The following is a 21,419-nucleotide window of genomic DNA, read 5'->3' as shown; positions in this document are numbered from 1 at the left end:
TTTAAATAATGTCTTCGAGAAATTATACTAAATAAAAGTAGGAGCTATAAGCTCATAAGGCTGTCCACATAGGATTTAAAACAAGCTATCAGGATTCGACACATCACTCATTAACATTTTATACAATTTCCAGAATTTTCTATATTAAAAATTATTTTAAACAACCTATCATGATTTGACATGTCATTCATTAACATTTTTTAATTTTCCAGAATTTTTTAGAAAAAGAAAAATTTTAAATTTATAGAAATAAAAGAACTATGTACAATATCCCACATTGGGTAGAAAATTTTTAGACAATGGTTCAGAACCAGTATAAATAAGATTGATATGCTTCTAACAACGAATGAGCAGGAAAACTTGATTTATCAGGCGTCCAAGTTTAAAATTTTTATTCGGTTTGATCCGGTTTTTTATTTGATATCAAACTAAAACTTTAAAAAGTTTCAAAAAATATTATAATATTTAAAATTTTTAAAAGTTTAAATATTATAAATATTGAAACTTTTAAAAGTTCTTAGCTTTTAAAAAGTTTTTAAATATCATAATTTTTAAATTTTAAAAGTTTAAAATATTATAAATATTGAAACTTTTAAAAGTCTTAGCTTTTAATAGGTTTCAAAATATTATAGTTTTTAAAACTTAAAAATTTCTTATCATTTAAAAGGTTTTTAAAAAATTATAATTTATAAATTTTAAAAGTTTAAAATATTATAAATATTGAAACTTTTAAAAGGTTCAAATATTAAAAATATTTAAACTTCATAGAATTTTTTAAAATATTACAATTACTTAACCTCCATAGAAATTTTAAAATATTATATCTATATTAATAAAAATTTGAAGCTATAAATTCCTAAAGGTGTCCATATAGGATTTTAAAAAACCAATAAGAATTAGATATTTCACTAATAACATCTATACTAAATAAAAGTAGAAGCTATAAGCTCCTAAGGCTGTCCACCTAGGATTTAAAACATCCAATTGGAATTCGACATGCCACTAATTAACATTTTTAAACAATTTTAGAATTTTCTATATTAAAATATTTTTTAAACGACAAATCGCGATCATACAACTCAATATTTAACATTTTTGAAATTATGTTAAATTTCTATATTAAAATACTTCTAAATAAGTGTATTTACAACGTCCCAAATCGGCTAGAAAATTTTAGACAATAGCTGAGAACTATTATAAATAAGACTAATATGCTTCCAACTATGAATGAGCAGGAAGTTTGATTTATCAGGCGTCCAAATTTAAAAATTTAAAAAGTTTAAAATATTATAATTATTAAAACTTTTAAAAAGTTCAAATATTATAAATATTTAAACTTTATAGGATGTTTAAAAATATTATAAATACCTTCATAGAAAATTTAAAATATTATAAATATTTAAACTCTATAAGAAGTTTAAGTATTATTAATATTTAACTTTCAAAAATTTAAAACATGTTTTTATGTATGACTTTATAAATGATTTAATATTTTTTCTGTAAAATTAAATTTTGGATCAAAGGAAGAAGGATTGACATCACAAGATCTTGATTTGATGTTATTTGAGTTAATTTTTGAAGTTTAAAGAAGAAGGATCGATGACAAACACACTTGTTTTATTAGCTATACATGTGTTCATATTACTTTCTCTACAAGTAATTTGCAATTTTGTAGTATTAAGGATTTTGGTTTGAAAAGTTTCAATACATGTGGATCTAAAACCGAGTAAATATACAGGTGAATGTATCAATAATTGGGTGCATGTAGTGACTAAGCTGGTCCGTAAAATTGCACAAATTTTATGAGACAAGAGACAATGATTTTGGTATTAGAGTTTGATGGGTTAATATGTGTGGTAGTCTAAAAAAAGGTTTTAAATGATTATTCAATGGAAGAATGTGAGGAAGCTGATGAAGAAGAGGAAGAAGAAGAGTATAATGAAGAATCGGACGGTAAAAGTAACGTTGACATTTTTTTTTTTTTTTTTTTTTTGTGCACCAAGTAACGTTGACATTTATCATGAAAATTTGACAATGAAAATGATATAGATGGTGGTGGTCAATTAAATATGAGAAAACATTAATTCATGATTATAAAAATGTTTTGTTAGTCTGATAGTCAAAGAAACGGTTTAGGATATGTTAGGTAAAATTTTTAACACAAGTGACTTTTATATTTTTAAAAAGTAAAATTTTTACCAATCAATTGTACTTTAAAATTTTATATAAGCTAATAATTTATAACTGTCATCAATCATATATAATTTTTACCAAAATAAATCAAATAGACCCACGCGTAGCGTAGGTTCAAAACCTAGTTATTTTAAAAGTATATGATATTCTAATTATTTTAGATTTTATTTAATTTGGTCATATGAAGAAAAAACCAATAATTGACAAATTGATTATGAGTGTTTTTTGTAATCTATCAATTTGTAGCGTGTGGGTAGGTCCGGCCCACAGGGGAAGTAAGTGAAGCCAAGGATTCAGGCCTAAATTTTTAAAAGCCTTTTTCACTTAAACAAAAGGCCTTTTTATTTTAAAGATATGTATAAGGGCTTTTTTATTTACATGTAAAAGACCTTTTTTCCTTTTTAGGATATGTAAAAGGCCTTCAAATATCAAGTTATGGCCTCTATAGAAAACCTATAATTTTTGTCGGGAAAAAAGCCAAAAAATACCCCATCTAATTTTTATTTGGAAGTTTAATACTTGGTCTATTTTTTGTTGTCAATAAAAAGCTTCGTTTATATTTGTGTTGCCTGATTAGCACATCGGAGTTAACTCCGGTAAATGGCTTTGCCGGAATCACTAACTAGAGTTAAAAATTAACCCCACGTGGTTAATTAACTAAATGAAAGACACTGTTGCCCTTCACTATTATTTCCCCCAAAATCGAATTTGAGAGAGGAGAAGAACCCTAAAAATCGATTTTTCAATCTCTAAATTTCATTTCCCCAAATCGATTTTTCTTCTTCTTTCCACTTCTTCACTCGATATATTTGAAGTCGATGGTTATGGGCGTTTGATTACGCATGTATTGGTGATTTTGTAGCCGAAGAGATGAGGTATGTTCTCATGTCTCTTAATTTTAGGGTTCGCAAGTTTTGGATTTTAGGGTTCGCGACTTCGAAATCGATTGTGTCTTATAATAGTTTCGTGGCTAATCTATTCGGGTTGGATTGGGGATTGGATTAAGTTTAGGATTGGATAAAGTTTCGGATTGGATTAAGTTTTTGTGGGATTAATCTTTCATATTTTATTATGCAGTGGGTTCGAGCAATTGAAACTCAATATCCATTTCAGAGGAGAAGTCGTGTTGAAGGATGGATTGTTCAGCTACATTGGAGGAATCAAAGCCAAAGATATGTCGATTGATCCTGATCTGATGACATGGACAATCTTCGAAGAGTTCTGCGCAGAGAATGGAGTATCGGGTCAAGTGGAACAAGTATGGTACAAGCTTCCACAAGAAGACAGAACTTCAGCAAGAGTTATCGACATTGACAAAGATGGTGGGATCAGACAATTGTGTAGTGAAGCTATGTCTTCATGTGGAGAAGCCGATATATACATCCAGCAAGCTACGTCTGAACCTGCACCATGTCCTTTGTCTAATTCTGTTGAGCAGTGTGACCTTGAGGATGCGGAGGATGAAGATGGAGAGCCTGAGGCTGCGGAAGAAGAGAGAGTAGATAATGAGGGAGAGGATCCGGTAGAGGAAGTTGTTGCTGATGATCCTCTATTTTGTGCTTTTTATGAGGAGATTAATAGAGGATCCGAAGGTGAGGGTGATGATACTAACCAAGCGGGTGAAGAAGCTATACGCCAAGCTGAACGTGAAACGGCAGAGAACATTGCCCGTGAAGCTGCAGAGGATGAAGAATTAGAGAGGCAATGCATGGATGCTGAACGTCCTGATCCTGCAATGGATACAGACGAAGAATGGGATACCTTTGAACGCCATGAGAGAGAAATATCGAGAGCTAACTACTCCAAGGACAAGCCACCTTACTTGTGGATAAAACAAACCTTTCATAATGGTGAAGATTTCAAAGACCAACTATTAAGGTATGTCTTGAAGATGAACTATGATGTTAAGTTGTGTAAGTGGGGTAGTACTGCTCTGGCGGCCATATGCAGTCATAAGAAATGTCCTTGGAAGATTCACTGCTCTGTGGAGAAGCGGATACACAAATGGGTAGTCAAAACATATGTTGACAGGCATAATCATTCTGTTAGTGGGAAAGCAAAGATGTTGAAGCAGGGTGTGATTGGAAGACTATTTAGAGATGAAGCAAGAAGAAGACCGTCTTTGAGATGGACAGACATTAAGGATGAGATTATGATGAGGTACACGATTTCTGGGTCTAAGTGGATTTGTCAAAAAGCAAGAAGAATTGCCTTCAATCTGGTGATAGAAACACAAAGACAACAATTTGCAAAGCTATGGGATTATGAGGCTGAGCTTCAAAGGTCTAATGCGGAGACTCACACTGAGATTGTTACCATTCCTGAAGCTAATGGTAAGCAAAAATTTGATAAGTTCTACATATGTTTTGAGAAGTTACGAAGAACATGGAAGAACTGTTGTCGACCTATTATTGGATTGGATGGTGCGTTTTTGAAATGGGAGTTGAAGGGTGAGATTCTGGCAGCTGTTGGCAGGGATGCAGACAACAGAATTTATCCTATTGCATGGGCAATAGTTAGAGTGGAGAACAATGAATCCTGGGCTTGGTTCGTTGAGAGGCTGAAGGAGGATTTGGATTTGGGTATCGGACATGGTCTGACTATTATGTCTGATAAGCAGAAGGGCTTAATCAATGCTGTTGGTGATTTGCTTCCTGAAGCCGAACATAGGCATTGTGCTCGACACATATACGCTAATTGGAAGAAGGTATATGGTGACTACGGTCATGAAAGCTTCTTTTGGGCCATTGCTTACAGTGCTACAGAAGGGGATTATTTGTATAACATGGAAGCCTTGAAAGTATATGATCCACTTGCGCATGAAGATTTGCTGAAAACAGAACCCAAAGCATGGTGCAGAGCCTTCTTCTCATATCATTCCAGCTGTGAGGATGTTTGCAACAACTTATCTGAGAGTTTCAACAGAACGATTAAAGACGCTAGGAAGTTGCCAGTGATTAACATGCTGGAGGAAGTTCGAAGAATCTCAATGAAGCGTATATGTAAACTGGCTGAGAAGTCAAAGAAGTGTAAGGATAGGTTCCCACCGAAGGTAATGGAAATCCTTGAAGCTAACAGAAAGTCAGCCAAGTTTTGCTCAGTTCTGAAAAGTAGTGAGCACAAATATGAGGTGTTAGAGGGGAGTGGAAGCTTAAGTGTCAATCTCCTTCACCGAGAGTGTGCTTGCAACCAGTGGAAGCTGACAGGCATACCTTGTCCACATGCCATTTATGTCATCAACGAACACAACCGTGAAGCCGAAGAGTAAGTTTTACAACATACTTTCTTGTTAACTCACTTTCATGTACAATATTGATTGATGGTGTATTTTTTAATCGTAGCTATGTTGATAGACATTTACAAGCAAGTGTGTGGCAAGACACGTACAAGGACAACATAGACCCCGTAAATGGAGAAAGGTTATGGAGGAGAACAGGTAAAGGGTCCATTGAAATACCTGATAAGAGGAAGAAACGAGGGCGTCCAAAGAAGTTTGATAGGATTAAGGAGCCAGGTGAATCATCGACTAATCCAACAAAGCTTACTCGTGAAGGTAAATCTGTTACTTGTAGCAATTGTAGGCAAATGGGTCACAATAAGGGAACATGTCAAAATCAAGCTGCACAGTTAGCTCCTCCACGCAAGAGAGGGAGACCAAAGAAAAGTCTGGTAAGTAATCTATCCTTGTGTTTTTAATCGGTTTCAAAAAAATGATATAACATTAGAGTTATTATAGGACAATGATGATCCATGGAGCATCCACAATGCACCAAAGAGGTGGCAGAGGGCTCAAAGCCAATCAACACCACCTGTTGCTCAAACCCAATCAACACAACAACCACAAGTTCCACAACATTCAAGTGCTCCAGCTAACACAAGTGGTCTAGGTAACACAACTGCTAAAGGACGTGCTCGTGGACGTCCTCCTGGCCGTAAAAATGGAACAGGCAAGAAGGCTTCAGGCAAGGGACGTGGTAAAGAGTCCGATGAAGCTCCTAAACCGCCTGTCTTTTTTATGTCTCCTTGGAATGATAAGGTGTTCGATGTGTGGCAGCCTGAGAAGAAGTAGTATAAGATTTGTATGTCTTTTGATTACTATCTAGGATCAATGTAGGATATTGACTTTGTTTTGGCCCCTTTCCTTATGGTCAGATCCTCTTTTTGTTTTTTGGGATGTTGGATCTTTATGTCTACATGACTCTCTTTCGGATCAATGAAATGAAGTTAGGATAATTTGATTTCAAACAAACACTTGCAACTTACAAGATAGGAGTACATTTCACAACAACACAACACACTTGAAACAAATCTAAACAACAATGAAACCACCCCAAATATAACCTAGTTCTTTCCAATTACAAGGATCATAGCAATGACAACAATGAACCCTCCCCACGACAATAAGATAAACTGCTTAAGCATTTTTTCCCTCTCATTAGCTGCCATCACTTCACTTTCTAGCTTCTTCTTCTCTTGCTCATGTTTGTTCACTAAATCATGGGAGGTACTGTTGGAACCACTCACATTCATTGCCTTCACAGATTCTTTGAGTACCTTAATCTCATCTCTAGCCTCCAGTAAGCTCACCTTCTGCCAACCGTATGGCCTTTCTTCATCTGCCCACTTTGCAAAACCATGAACAACACACTTAAAGAATCTTCTACCCGGATTGTCATTTGTCCATGACTTTGCAAGCGTTGTAGCTCTACCACAATTGCAGCAAAGAGGACCCCAAATCCGGCTAGAATTTGCATCAGAGCCTGAACTTTGGCTAATCATTCTTACGATTTAAACGAAAAAGATAAGAGAAAGATTGAAAAATCGATTTTTAGGGTTCTTCTCCTCTCTCAAATTCGATTTTGGGGGAAATAATAGTGAAGGGCAACAGTGTCTTTCATTTAGTTAATTAACCACGTGGAGTTAATTTTTAACTCGAGTTAGTGATTCCGGCAAAGCCATTTACCGGAGTTAACTCCGATGTGCTAATCAGGCAACACAAATATAAACGAAGCTTTTTATTGACAACAAAAAATAGACCAGATATTAAACTTCCAACCAAAAAAGACCAGGTATTAAACTTCCAAATAAAAATTAGATGGAGTATTTTTTGGCTTTTTTCCCAATTTTTGTCATAGGTGAAAAAAACATATTTTTAAATTTTTGCGTAGGGCCCTCATGAATGTTGGGCCGGCACTGCGTGTGGGTATTAAATAATGTGGTTAAAATATATGCAAAAGTCTAAGAATCTTAACTCGTTCACAAGCATAGGAAGTCATTTTAACCAAACTATACCTTTTTAGATTTTGCCTAACATTTCTTTGACGTTGCCCCAACACGAAGCAATGCAATGAATATTAATGATACATATTAATCTCTATTTAAACCTAAAATTTGATGAGCTTGATTACCTAAAAGCAACAAAATCTACAATGTTTTATAAAATATAATGTTGTAATAATTACATACAACTTTCCAAATTAACAATGTTTTGTATTTTTTTTTCTTTGTATCCTGGTTAGTATACCCAAAACCATGAGCATTACTCCTTAGAAATATACAGTTTCTCAAACTTAAAATACCCATATGATATATTGAAAGAACCTTACATTTTAATAATATAACATATATATAAACATGTTCATCGCACCAATTCATTATTCATGAAAAAAGAATTACGTATTTATTAACTATTAGCCAATAAGATTTAATTGTATTTTTTTGTCAACAAAAAATTAGTTCAGGGAACTCAATTGGGTGGAAAATTGTTTACGTACAAGACATTCTGCGAAAAAGTATGCGTTTGGCGTGCCAAATAATTCACAATTACATTTGTATTTCTGGAGATAAGAGATAGAAAGAAAGAAGAAAATTTCTCCCTGTCAAACTTGATGTCGTCGAGGTATGCAAAGAAAGCTAGCCATTCCGAAGGAGAAGACACCATCTTCACCAAATTTGAACAGTATGTAAAGAAAACCACATTCTTATAGTCATGTCCGATCATGCACCACATATAGCCCAGATGAAAGCTTTTACTTCATCATGTAAGGGGGAAAGACTACGCCGGAAATTGGTGGCTCCCGTAATTGGCGACAAATCCTGAAGAAGTGTACAAAACCATCCTGCACCTCTAAACGATTCGCGCTCTTTCAAAGAGCCATCTATAAAACAACGATACCTCGAAAAAATAAAATAGTGGAAAGGGGAGTTGCGGCCCCCGTAACCAAGGGGTGGGGAAAAGTGGGGATGAGGGTAGATCCTCATCCTCACTCTCTGTCTGAGCATGTTGCCATGCCGTCGCCTCGTCTTCCGCTAGTCAGACAGCCTCATAAGGCTGCTCGATCTTGTTTTCCAAAACCCTTGCATTCCTTGTCTTCCAGATATACTACATAAACTAAGACAACCTCGAGACCTAAGAACCCAGATTTATAGGGCCCAAAAAATAATCCACGTTTTCGTACACGAACTCCGTTGGAAAGGAGTTTGGACCAACCGCTACCTTAGATAACGCACATGCTTGCCGGGTAGGTGGACAAACAAAAATTGCATGATTGATTGTTTCCTCATCATCACCACACAAAGCACAGCCAGAATCACAAACAATACTCCGTTGGCTTAACTTTGTCGATATTAAAATGCACCCTGACAATACTTACCACATAAAATGTGTGGGTATTGTATCTTCCAAAATCTGGCTTGAAGAGGGGTGATATGGTCCGTAACCAAGATCCTGTAAACTTATATTAACAATACAGTTGATAGGTAATTAACATATTGCGTCTATATGATATCCTGACTATATTTGTCTGTTTTTGTGAAATGCTAGGAAATCTGCCTTATGGCAATTACCTATTAATTGTATTGTTAATACAAATTTATTAATAACAAAACAAAAGACGACTGTCTTCCATAATAAATGGATAACTTTTGATTCCCCCTTTACGCAGACGTAACCTTATACAATCTGTCTTTATCTTAGTTCAAATGACCAATACCTCTAAGACTAATTATGAATACTCCAGTTTTATTATTTAATATTATAATTATTCATCCATCAAACAATCTGCAAGTATAGAGGTTTTTTTAAAAAAAAATCGATCCTTAATGAAAAAATAAATATATATACAAGAAGAATTATATATGTTTTTTCTAGCATTAGCAACATACTTTGATATAATGATATCCGTATAGTAAGTACTGTTATTATTTTATTTTATTTTGAAAAATACTAGTAAGTACTGTTATTACAACAGGTTTCTTTGGTTTTCAAGTATACAAGACGTATGTAATTTTTAGTCGAACGGATTCATCAGACAAATTTTTAGACTATCACATTCACACCCACCACGTCCTTTCATTTTGGCTATATATATATATATATATATATATGTTATTGATATATCTAGAGTACATATCTTAACATCAATTATGGAATTTTAGACTAAATATGTTAAATAATAACAGTATTTTTAGTAAAAATTTGGCCTTAGCTTCCTCCAGAATGGATGAACAAACTCAAACAAGCATTCAAATTTTGGTGGTACTAAGCGGTTGCATATTCCGCTTGTCCTCCAAAGAATTTTCAACACTAAATATCCTTTTCGCTTTTTGTAGTGGTTATGAAGATCTTCTAATATAATTTTTTTTCGAGGTATAAGAAGAGAAACGATCATTAGCTCAAAGCATATCCAAACCCTTTCACCTTCACTATAGAATGCTAAGAATGCAATGCATATATATAAAATTTACTCTTTTTTTTCCTTTTCATTTTAAGGTAAAACTAAGTAATGGTTAGAATTGGGAGAATAACTTAGGCAAAAAAAAAAAGAGAATAACTTTACATGTGCACCCCAAAACCCTTATTAGCGTCTTCTAGACCAAACACAACCACAAACGTGCAGGGCTACAACACGTGTACAAATCATAACGCGTGTAGACTCCTATACGTGTCCTTACAGACGTTATAAAGGCCTTACCATCTCTGCTTAATGTTCTTCAGCTCAAGTAGAGAAGCTTATTCTCAAACATATATATCTTTACACAAATATCTCAAGAGTGATAGAGAGAGATAAAAATGGACGGTAGGGGAGGGTGTTGCATAGCTAGGTACGCCATTGGCTCTGGACCGTACGATCTTTCCAAAGCAGATCGCATTATGCTTCGTTTTCGTCCCATTGCTCCTAAACCAGCCAGTGATGGCGGAGTAAAGCCTGTATCCAGCGGAGATAGCGGCGGTGGAAGCTCCGACGTTTCTTATAGATCAGGTAGGAGAAAGAGGAAATGTCATCAGAGTAAGGAGAACGGTGGTAGTAACGCTAAAAGGTGCACCCGGCGGAAGACATCGGAGAAATCCGTTGCTCACGGCGAGGCTAATGCGGTGACTCTGTCTTTGTTACCGGAGAAACCTGCGTTTACGGATTTGATGACGGTGGAGAAGCAGAAGCGGCAGGGTCCATTATGGTTGAGTTTCAGCGACGGCGGCGGGATGTTTACTCCGGCTTATCAAAAGGCTGAGGTTGTGCGGAGGACGGTGGTGATTTCGTCGTGTATGACGGTGGAACGTGTAACGGACGCTTGGATTGACGGTTACGGCCTAGGGAGGTCAGATGAAGAGAGGAAGATGAACCTTGTGAGAGACACGTGCCCTGGTTTCATATCCGACGGTTCGGGGAGAGTCACGTGGACGAACGACGCTTATCGGAAAATGGCTAGGGATAACATTCCGGTGGAAGAAGGTTCACCTGAGATAACTAGCGGCGATAGTTTTCACGTGATCGTACAGTTGGTGATGAGGGAGAGGCCGATGCTAACGTCTCCTGGATTCACATGCAAAGTGAAACTACACCACACGTGTCAAAATCGCGAGAGAGGCTCTACACTCACGGTGCCTTGCGACGTGTGGAGAATGGACGGTGGTGGTTTTGCTTGGAGGCTCGACGTTAAGGCCGCTTTGTGCCTTTGACACCATTAGATCAGCTATAGTGCACCATCGACGACGAACGGTCTCGATCGTGTTACATTACAATGATCTCCACGAAACATAAAACATGGGATTCGGACAACTAATTAAATTTCGAATTGCTTAACTTACAACTATGTCGTCTTTTGTTCTGTTTGTTTCTTATAATATATTTTGCTTAGAGTTCTTGTAAAAATCCACCTTTCTTTCTTTGTTCTTTTGTTTCCTTCTTAACGCATGTGTGATGCTGAATTCGAGCTTATTGTTTAAAGATAATTAATGAAGGAAAAAAAATTGTAAGTATTGAATGCGTTTTGTCGTCGGTGCGTGTTGCCACATATATTAGATGTGTTTTTGTCAGATTTCATGTCGAGGATGGTCGGAAATTACGTACACGGTCCGAGTGAATCGAGTGATCGATCGTCCAACTATGCAAACTCCAAAAGCGGTCCAAAACGTTGAAACCTACGGTCCTAATCGCTACGAAATATCTGACCGTGCCGGCTTGAAACAATGTTATATATATGATTGAACCGGTACATAGATTTTATCGATTAGCATTATAACTAGGTTAACCTGCCGGCTTGAAGGTTATTCTGGGAGGAGAATTTATCACCTTCGGGCAGTTGGATTTGGAAAAGATTACTTAAACTTAGATCGCTTGCAAGACCTTATCTTTTTACTCGGCTTGAGGCAGGGTCACAAACGCTTTTTTGGCATGATGATTGGACAACACTAGGGCCATTGATCCACCTCACGGATCCTAATGGACCAAGAGTTTCAGGGATTCCAAGTGCGGCCAAGGTTTCACATGTTGTTTCTAATGGAGAATGGATGTTACCTCGGGGTCGTCATCCTATTGCTATTCTATTGCGTGCGGCAATTACTCATCCTCCACCAAATGCATTGTCTCTACAACCAGATCAAGTCTTATGGAGAAACACACCTAATGGAACTCCGGGTTTGTTCTCTTCATCTCTCACCTGGTCTTCCCTGCAGGACCATTTACCGCAAGTTCCGTGGCATAAATCTGTGTGGTTCAGTCAAGGAATCCCAAAAAATGCCTTTATACTTTGGGTTTTGGTTCGTAATCGCCTACACACAAGGGAGCGTCTCAGGATTTGGGGTCTCAATGTGCCGTTGGAGTGCCCTTTGTGTGATTCAGCTCCTGAAACCAAATCTCATCTGTTTTATGAGTGTTCTTTTTCCGCAGAGATTTGGGCGACTTTCTTTTCTCACTCCACTCTCAATCCTCCATCACACTTTGATGATCTGGTTCTATGGGTTCAGTCTCCATCTCGCAACAAAAAGCTTAACATTATTTGTAAACTCCTGCTACAAACGATTGTCTATGAGATCTGGAAGGAGAGGAACTTCCGTATTCACAATTCATCTTCCAATTCTTCAACTGCTATCATGAGGAAAATCAGGCAAACGATCCGAGGGAAGCTTTTCTCTCTTGATTCTCAACCCACCGGAAATCCTACAGTCCATATCAGACCGGAGGATTCTTATATTTGCACGTGGTTCCGCTTTATTCAAGTTTCAAGTCCACCACCTTGAGCTTGCAGTTTGAAGGGAGCGCTCTTTTGGAAACATATATCTATATAAACTCTCAGCTGTTGTACTCTTATATATGCTCTCCTTTTCATTCCCATTATGTATTCTTCTAGTGAACTCAAAATGGTATCGATGTAAAAGGTTCAAAGAAGATGAATGGAAAGTAAACTTAAAAGAAAAAAAAAAAAAAAAAAATTATAACTAGGTTAAAACGCTCAATTATCTTTAACTATTTCAACGTTATATAATTCACCATTCAATATATTAGTGTATGAACGACAAGAAATGTGGAAATAGTCTCTCTCTTTTTTATGAACTGAATTACTTTACTTTAGCTAGTTACTTACTCGAAGAGGCATTTCTGTTGAACTCAAATTTTTTTGTTTTCTTTCGTCGGCACGCACATTTTGATGAAACAAAGGAATAAAACAAAGTAACGAGCCAATAGAAACGTGATACGTCCGAGCAAAAGAAAACAAAGAAAAAAAGAGAGGGTGAAGAATGAATGTTGTACTACAGTTTTGAATGTACTACAGGCTACAAGTCTACACTTGCGGTAAAAGTGCAATATCTAATGATATACGTGGGGGACATCTATGTCATCTATACAATAAAGGAAATGCCACATGGACCAGTGTATATCTATAACATCAGTTCCAGATTGACAAAAACGAAGACGTCAGATTCATAACGTTTCAACGGTGTACCAAATTCCAAATGTATGGCTAGTTAATAAGAAGCTGTTTTTACATATCTCTTGATACGAAGAAATGAAAAAAATATTAAATAAATCAAACCTAACAGACAATGACACAATTCATGAGTTCAAATGGAGCAACTAAAAAATTGACGTTTAGAACAACCTCAATGTGTTTTCAATTAGCACTACAAGTCTTCAATGGTAAAACATTAACTGTATGATAAAAAGTATAGTTTTACGGGTCAAATAAAGTGTGGTTAGCTAGACATTTTTTCTTTTATAAATTCTTTTTCTTTTTTTCAATAATCTCTTTTGTTTAACCTTACGAATTGTTGTTTTTGTTACTATTGTCAATGACCTAACTAGTAGAGTAAGATTTGTTTTTTGTTTGGACCTCTTGTGGTTGTAAATTCGCATATATATCATATAATCATCTATATATATATAATTTTTTTTAGGGATCATTTATAAAAAGATTTTAATTATTAACAAAAATAATTAGTAACATTATCAATACAATAAAAACACAATACGTTTCTCTCCAGTGCTTACACATTAGTATTTTGGTGGAATATGAAGCTGACACATCAGCTTATTTGTTTAGCAATGAAAACATTTCATTAATACAGTTCATATCTCTCAGCCAATAATAATTATTTTTTGTTCCAAATCAGCTTTTTCAGATTTTTAGAAATTAACACATCATTTAAATTGTGTAACCAATTAAATTATATAAAATAATAAACATCATCAATAATTTTCAATAACAAATATTTAAATTTATAGCCTAAATTTAAACTAAAATAATAAATTATTTATAACTTTCAAAATTATAATAATATCAGAAAAGTAAATTAACTATTGTATGTCTATCAATATTTTTCAAAAACAAAGGTTTAAAATTATAGCTTAAATTTAAAATAAATTAATAAATTATTTACAACTTTTAAAAATATACTAATGTTAACCAAGTATAATAATAAAAGCAATCAATTCACATTAGTAAAATATAAATATAATACAAAGAAAATAATAATATAATACAAATAGAATATAAATTAAGAATAACCACGAATAACACAAAACCAAACTAAAGTAAAACTAAGTATGTGTATATTGACTTACATGGAATTATTATCAAACAAAACATAACAAAACAATTAGGGGAAGGTATTGGTTTGAGATTTTAAGAGAATTTTAATGACTTCAAATAAAATCATAGAAAGTATAAAATGAAGGATTCTAAAAGATTGTTTAGAAAGGTTTTTAAAATCTTGCTGATTTGTATTCCTAATCTTGTAAAATCTCTCATAAAATATTTTAGACTTTGTCAAAAAATCTTGCACAATATTCTTTTGTTTACTCAACACTTTTGTCAAAAAACATGTTTTATTACTAGAAGTTTTTTCATTATTATATATGTTGCAGGTTTTTTTCACAGATTACAATCTTACCAATTAGTGAATATGTTACTAATTAGTGAATCTGCAATTTGAGAAATAATGCATTCCTGGTTTGATGAGTTTAACGAGATGATGGTGGTGGTTGTGGAGGAATCATACGTGACGGAGGAATCATACGTGACGGTTCATGGTTCTTGCTCGGTGGTGGTGGAGGAATCAGACGTGACAGGCCATGGTTCTTTCTTGATGGTGGTGGAAGAATCGGACGTGACGGTTCATTGATCTTGCTCGGTGGTGGTGGTGAAGGAGTTGGACGTGATGGTTCATTGATCTTGCTCCTCGGTGGTGGTGGTGAAGGAATCCCCCCAGAAGACCCACGTTCATTATTTCTTTATTTTCTACAAAAGAACAACAAAAGTCATGGACTATGATTCACGTACAAATCTCTCTGTTTGATGAGAGTGTTTACATGACTTTTTTTATGAAGAAAATAATATAGAATCATAAACCAATAACAGAATACTTGAATTCATTAACAATCCAAGATTATTTTGTTTTACTTGAATAACATAAAACTTTTAATGACTTGGTAAAACTCTTAATCTAATAACACTAGATTTACGAAGACTTTACATAACTTTTTACAAATCCACAACTAATAACACTAAATTTTAAGAGAGTTTTAAAAAGCTTTATTGAATAACAACATATTTTACATGACTTTTAAAGTCATTAAAAATCTATTTAACTCTCAAACCAATAACCTCCTCTTAGATTCTTAAAAAAGAACAAAAAGAAGGAAATAAGAACCAAAAAAAATATATAAAAATTATGTGATTAAATTTGTATAAACTACAAAAACAATACCCCATAAAATCAAGCTACACTAATATATCTCCTACAACAAGTAAATAAAATAAAGTTTGAGATTAGTGTTGATAGTGATTTTATATATAATAACACCAACTAATGATAAATTGAACAATATATAAGTTCCAAAATTGAAGGTTTTATATTATAGTTTAAAATCAGTGACTTAAAAATTACTTTGACAATTAACCTAATCGCTCTGCTAATAATATGAGAGATTGTTAGTAATACAGATACCATTTTTCAAAAATACCATTTTTTGGTCAATTTCATTTTTGTCCTTTTATGTATAATTACAATGTGTTAAATTGATTTGTATAATTTTTGTTTTAGGTTTGGATTATCTGTTTTACCTTAGGATATAGTTTTAAATAGTAGGATTTAATATTTGGAGTTTAGAGTTTAAAATTTAGTCATTTTGTATATTAAAAGAATGTATTATTAAAAATGGACAATAAGAGTTATTTTTGCAAAAGGGTAATGAAAAAATGGTATTTTTGTAAATGTTCCTAATAATATTAAATAATACACAAAACGAGACTAAAGTAAAAAATATGTTTATGTAATTTTACAAATAATAACTTTTATAACAATAAAAATACTATATAACAATTATGTTGTTAAATTTGTATAAAATACAAAAACAAACACCACAAATTCAAACTACACTAATATATCTCTCACCAAAGGTAAAGAAAATAAAAAAAGAACATACATTAGGGTTAGTTAGGCTATTTATATAATTAAGTCTACTCGATTTAAAAGTAAACATTTATAAATCATACTAAATTTGAGATTTCTTTATTTTTTTATTTTATTAGTATATTTTTATATTTTACTATTGGATAAACCATAGTTTTACAATTAATCCAATTTCAAAAAAATATATATTTTTTAATAATTCGATATATCTGAAAGTAGTTACAAAAAGTATCCCGCGACGTAGCGCTACGCTAAAAACTGTAGTCATCAACTACGCTAAAAACTGAAAATCAAGTTACTCTCACCCTCTAAAGATTATCAGAATTTCCATTAACTTTTTATTCTTCTTTTTCTTTTTTCCTATTTGTTGGGCTATTCATAATCGACGGACTCAATATGAATAAAACTGGGCCTCTCTCTAGTCTTTTGGACCTACAAAGCACAGCTTTACGAGAATACACTAGATAGCGCGGACCCTCCCCCGCAACTAGAGTTTCTCCTTGTCTCATTCTTCGACACTTGGTCTATTTATCAGCTTCTTTCTTCTACTTTATATAACCTATCAGAAAGAAAAAAAGCAAATAACTTCAAACAGCTAATCATCTAGCAAACGAGTCAAATAATCAAAATCATTGGTCGGACCACCCCTTAACTTTTTTATTGCTGCTCTCGATAAACCCTTAACGAGTAAGAGCGGAAACCCTTAACGAGTAAAAAAAAAAACGCCAAGGTCGGACGACCTCTTAACTTTCTTTTATTGCTGCTCTCTCGATAAACTTATTGCTGCCTCATCAAACTCTTGCCGGAAAATAAACGTAGCTGTTTTCATCTTCTCCATGGCCAGTTCGGCTAATTTATTGGGTTTGTGTCTCTGCTGCTGGGTGGCTCTCTCTTTATCTAATATGTTTTATAATTATATAAACATGTCTCGGCTACTCCAGCTGAAGAGGTTGTTGTTGATTTTTAACCTTTGTTGCTGCTGCTGCTCTTTTTCTTAAGGTAAGCGAGAGCTCAAAGATGATGTTCTGGAGACTAATCCGATTCTGAAGAAACATAAGGAAATATCCGAGGAGGAGGAGAAGGAGAAGGTAACAACAACCTAACATTAAGCTGGTCGGATTCCTAGCTCTTGTTCTTTACGTACACTCTGTTCTAATAATGGCTACTCACTCATGTAACAGGAGACAACGGGAGTATTTGCTGATGATAGTCTCCAGCAGCAGATCAAAGGAAGGCTCGAGTTGTTGGTGGAGACAAACTCTGATCAGGCTAATAATTTAATTCCAGTGAAGGTATAATTTTTGGAAATCTAAATCTTGTATTATGTTCAATTAAGCATCTTGTTGTTTTTGTTATCCTAAATGAATTGGCTATGTAACAGGAGGAGGAGGAGGAGGAGGAGGAGGAGGAGATTGTGGAAAGACTTGATGAAACTGACGGTTTCTTAAAGTCATCAGTTGCATCAGTAAGCAAAAGGACGCTCTTTGTTGACCATCTCGCTGTCGGTCTTGGAATTTCAAATATTATGAATTTCTTCAAAGATTTTGGACAAGTGGTTAGTGTTCAACTTACTTTAAACCACGAGGGTAAGCGTACTTCCAGTGGCTTTATTGAGTTAGCTTCTGCTAACGAAGCAAAGAAGGTGAGAGACTAGTTTATTTAGTTCAATGTATAGTTTATGTATGTATACTAGTGATGTCAAAAAATTACTACTAGTACCGTTGCTGATTCTCTACTGCAGACGCAGGAAAAGAAGAATGGTAAATTTTGGGGCGGTAATAATATTACTCTTCTTGTCGCGGCAGAGATAGCAGCTCCCTACCCTCCACGACCCAAGTATATAAATTTATTTCCCATGTTATGAAGATTTGTTTCTCTTTTCTTATTGCTATGCCCGTTTACACAATATTAACAGCTGTTATGGTTTTTCCTTAATTAGGTATTGCCTATATCACAAGGTTTGGTAAGGGATTCAACTATTTGCTCTTTGTTATCAAGACCACATTAGGTGAAGTTATTGATATGCATGGAGAGATCACTAGGGTTTTTGTTTTTCCAGGAACATAGACCACCTTCGACAAGAAAGCCTTCCGACAGAAAAAGAAGAAGAAGAAGACGAGACACCTTCTTTTTTTGTTGAGGTACCTCTTCTTATTACTTCAACATTTGCCAGCTGGCTCAGAAGAAACGCTTAGCTTTTAGTAATTGTCACACTAAGTCGAATAATGAATTTTTGTTGGGATGAATCTTTTAGATGAGTCTACTTTTTGTTGTTATGCAATTCAACTCCTTTTCTCCTATTCGGTTCAATTCTATATTCATGCTAACACACTTGGCTGTTAAATTTATTCAGACAGTTGCAAGAATAAGAAAGACGCTCTTTGTTGCCAATCTCTCTCCCCAAACTAAATTATCACATATGTAAGTACGTAACACCTTATAAATTCTCACTTTCCTTCTCGGACCAAGACTGATCATATTTTTTCCTCCCATATTTTTCAGCATCAAATTTTTCCAAGATGTTGGAAAAGTTGTTAGTGTTCGACTTATTGTAAACCCCGAGGGTAAGCATGTGGGCTATGGTTTTGTTGAGTTTGCTTCTCCTTGCGTAGCAAAGAAGGTGAGATTAGACTTGTAGTAATGATGAAAAAATATTTTAATGTAATTTGAAAAGTGTGTATACTTAAAATGAAGAATATACAAGTAGTTATTTGAAAGTACGATTTCTGATTAAGTCTTACATACTGTAGGCGCTGGAAGAGAAGAATGGTGAATATTTGCACGATCATAGGATTTTTCTTGATGTGGCTAAGACAGCTCTATACTCTCCACAATCCAAGTATGTTATGGATATTTGTTAATGTAACACTGGTTGTAACTTATTGCTATAGTTCTGATGCCATTACAGAAGAAGACTAACGCTATTATTTTTTTTGTTAATTAGGTACAACCTTGTAGAGAAGCTTTGGTAAGGGATTTAATTATTTACCTCTTGAGTTTGTTATCAAGAGCACATTGGGTGAATTTTTTTTGGTGAACAAGCGGAGAGATCACAAGGGTTTTTGATATTTTAGGTACGAAGACTACCTTCTACGAGAAAGCCGTCTGGTAGTAGAAGATGAGACACTGGAAGGACTTGATGAAACTCACATTTTTGTTTAGGTGCCCTTGCTACAGTAAAACCTCTATAAATTAATAAGGTCAGGACCATGAAATTTTATTAACTTATAGATGTTTTAATTTATCGATAAATTAATATTTTATTAATTTATGAAGAGATTTTCTCATTTTTATAATTTTGAAAAATTTATATTACAAAATAAGTATCATGAAATATCATGAACTTCATGGTAATAATGAAGTCGAAGAAGATATTGCGGTATCTTTATAACCAGTTACTAAAGAAGTAATTATCGCATCTAGGAATATTCACAATTTTTGGATGCAATAAGAAAAAATAACAATGAAAAAGATTAGAAATGAGTTCCAACAAAAATGCAAATTCAAGCATATGCAAACAACAATAGAGTCATATTTCACTAAATTTTATTAGATAGGGAAACAACAATATAATCATATCTCACTAGATTTTCTTAGATATATATGTATATATATATATTAGTTTATTTGATTATTAATTTATGATATTGATGGGACCATATATATTTTTACATAGGATTTCCAAAAAAATTATTATCTTATTATTTTATCGAAATGTGTCATTTTTTACACCGGCCCAACTCGGGACCGGAAAAAATTATTAATTTATAGCGATTATTAATTTAAAGAGTATTAATTTATAGAGGTTCTACTGTACTTTATTAGTAGGGATAAATCTTTTTAGATCATGAGGCTACTTTTTGTTGTTATGCAGTTAAAGTCCTTTTCTCTTTAAGAGTCAGTTCTAACAAACTTGGCTGTTGAATTCAGGCAGTTGCTGTAAGAAAGAAGACGCTCCGTGTTTCCCAATTCCCTAACCAAGCTAAAATATCAGATATGTAAGTAGCACCTTTAATTTCCTCTTCCGTTCTTGGATCAAGTTTTTTCATGACTAAAATACTTTATCCTCCATTTTTACAGCATCAATTTCTTCAAAGATGTGGCAACAATTGTTCATGTCCGACTTGCTGTAAACCACAAGGGCAAGCAATTATTTCACTATGCCTTTGTTGAGTTTGCTTCCGCTAATGATGCAAACAAGGTGCGATTAGTTTAATAGTGATGATGAAAAGTAGTGTATACTTTCACGACGAAGAATATATAAGTAGTTATTTCTAAGTATGATTGCTGACTAAATCTTTTATACTGTAGGCGCTGGAAAAGGATGGTGAATATTTGCTCAATCGCAAGATTGATGTAGATGTGGCTAAGGCAGCTCCATACTCTCTACGACCCAAGTAAATCAATTTTCCCATGTTAGGGAGATTTGTTTCTGTAACACTGGTTGTCACTTATTGCTAGAGTTTTGATGGCATTACAGAAGACTAACTCTATTATCTTTGTTAATTAGGTATTGCATAGATTACAAGGTTTGGTAAGGGATTTAAGCCTCATAAGTTTATAATCAAGAGCACGTTGGGTGGTCTTTTTGGTATACATGGACAGATCACAAGTGTTTTTGATATATTCCAGGTATGAAGACTACCTTCAACGAGAAGGCCTTCTGATAGAAGAAGATGAGGCAGTGGAAGGACTTGATGAAACTCCCAGTTTTGTTGAGGTACCTCTTCTTATTATCTTGAAATAATTCATGCTCAGAGGAAACGCTTTAGCGGATGAATCTACGTTTTGTTGATATGCAATTTAAGTCTTTTTTTCTCCTTAGAGTCATGCTAACACACTTTGGCTATTTAAATTCAGGAAGTTGCCGTAAGAAAAAAGACGCTCTATATTGCCAATCTCCCTCCGAAATTTAAAATACCAGTAAGTATGAGCACATGCATATACTTTCATCTTTCGTTCTTGGAGCAAGTTTTTCATGGCGGCTGATATTTTATCCTCCATTATTACAGCATCAATTTCTTTAAAGATGTTG

At 34.3% G+C, this 21,419-nt stretch overlaps 5 protein-coding genes across 5 annotated transcripts; 4 read left to right on the top strand and 1 right to left on the bottom strand.

Moving 5' to 3' along the window:
- Nucleotides 1-2,647: 2,647 nt before the first annotated feature.
- Nucleotides 2,648-6,431, top strand: LOC147938725 (uncharacterized). Its single transcript, XM_087463937.1, has 4 exons — nt 2,648-3,068; nt 3,271-5,457; nt 5,535-5,862; nt 5,930-6,431. Exons 1-4 carry the CDS (start codon nt 3,064-3,066, stop codon nt 6,260-6,262), a joined length of 2,853 nt encoding a protein of 950 aa, XP_087320063.1. The 5' UTR covers nt 2,648-3,063; the 3' UTR covers nt 6,263-6,431.
- Nucleotides 6,432-6,534: 103 nt separating this feature from the next.
- LOC104715422 (uncharacterized) lies at nt 6,535-6,972 on the bottom strand. Its single transcript, XM_010432830.1, has one exon. The coding sequence runs from the start codon at nt 6,970-6,972 to the stop codon at nt 6,535-6,537; it is 438 nt and encodes a 145-aa protein (XP_010431132.1).
- A 3,214-nt stretch (nt 6,973-10,186) lies between these two features.
- On the top strand, nt 10,187-11,452 carry LOC104711345 (uncharacterized). Its single transcript, XM_010428045.3, has one exon. It carries the CDS (start codon nt 10,265-10,267, stop codon nt 11,150-11,152), a length of 888 nt encoding a protein of 295 aa, XP_010426347.2. The 5' UTR covers nt 10,187-10,264; the 3' UTR covers nt 11,153-11,452.
- Nucleotides 11,286-12,712, top strand: LOC147938724 (uncharacterized). The gene is made up of 2 exons (XM_087465743.1): nt 11,286-11,302; nt 11,740-12,712. The coding sequence occupies exons 1-2, from the start codon at nt 11,286-11,288 to the stop codon at nt 12,710-12,712; spliced, it is 990 nt and encodes a 329-aa protein (XP_087321869.1).
- A 2,199-nt stretch (nt 12,713-14,911) lies between these two features.
- On the top strand, nt 14,912-21,411 carry LOC104715421 (uncharacterized). The gene is made up of 19 exons (XM_087465742.1): nt 14,912-15,047; nt 17,384-17,472; nt 17,566-17,676; nt 17,766-18,026; nt 18,126-18,220; nt 18,324-18,347; nt 18,444-18,525; nt 18,738-18,805; nt 18,887-19,004; nt 19,135-19,223; nt 19,329-19,352; nt 19,459-19,540; nt 20,315-20,382; nt 20,465-20,585; nt 20,696-20,781; nt 20,895-20,918; nt 21,017-21,104; nt 21,245-21,307; nt 21,397-21,411. Exons 1-19 carry the CDS (start codon nt 14,912-14,914, stop codon nt 21,409-21,411), a joined length of 1,644 nt encoding a protein of 547 aa, XP_087321868.1.
- The last annotated feature ends 8 nt before the right edge of the window (nt 21,412-21,419 follow it).

The sequence above is a fragment of the Camelina sativa genome, chromosome 9 (genome assembly GCF_030686135.1).
Source record: "Camelina sativa cultivar CO46 ecotype springtype chromosome 9, ASM3068613v1".
NCBI lineage: Eukaryota > Viridiplantae > Streptophyta > Magnoliopsida > Brassicales > Brassicaceae > Camelina > Camelina sativa.
This window is presented reverse-complemented; position numbering and strand designations above follow the sequence as displayed.

Bases quoted from the DNA above. Each gene is read 5' to 3' on its own strand.
- LOC147938725 (XM_087463937.1), top strand. The intron at 5,458-5,534 runs GTAAGTTTTACA...TTTTAATCGTAG, and splicing joins CACAACCGTGAAGCCGAAGA to CTATGTTGATAGACATTTAC. The intron at 5,863-5,929 runs GTAAGTAATCTA...GAGTTATTATAG, and splicing joins GGAGACCAAAGAAAAGTCTG to GACAATGATGATCCATGGAG.
- LOC104715422 (XM_010432830.1), bottom strand. From the start codon at position 6,972: ATGATTAGCCAAAGTTCAGGCTCTGATGCAAATTCTAGCCGGATTTGG.
- LOC104711345 (XM_010428045.3), top strand. From the start codon at position 10,265: ATGGACGGTAGGGGAGGGTGTTGCATAGCTAGGTACGCCATTGGCTCT.
- LOC104715421 (XM_087465742.1), top strand. From the start codon at position 14,912: ATGCATTCCTGGTTTGATGAGTTTAACGAGATGATGGTGGTGGTTGTG. The intron at 18,221-18,323 runs GTATATAAATTT...TTCCTTAATTAG, and splicing joins CCCTACCCTCCACGACCCAA to GTATTGCCTATATCACAAGG. The intron at 20,919-21,016 runs GTAAGGGATTTA...GATATATTCCAG, and splicing joins TGCATAGATTACAAGGTTTG to GTATGAAGACTACCTTCAAC.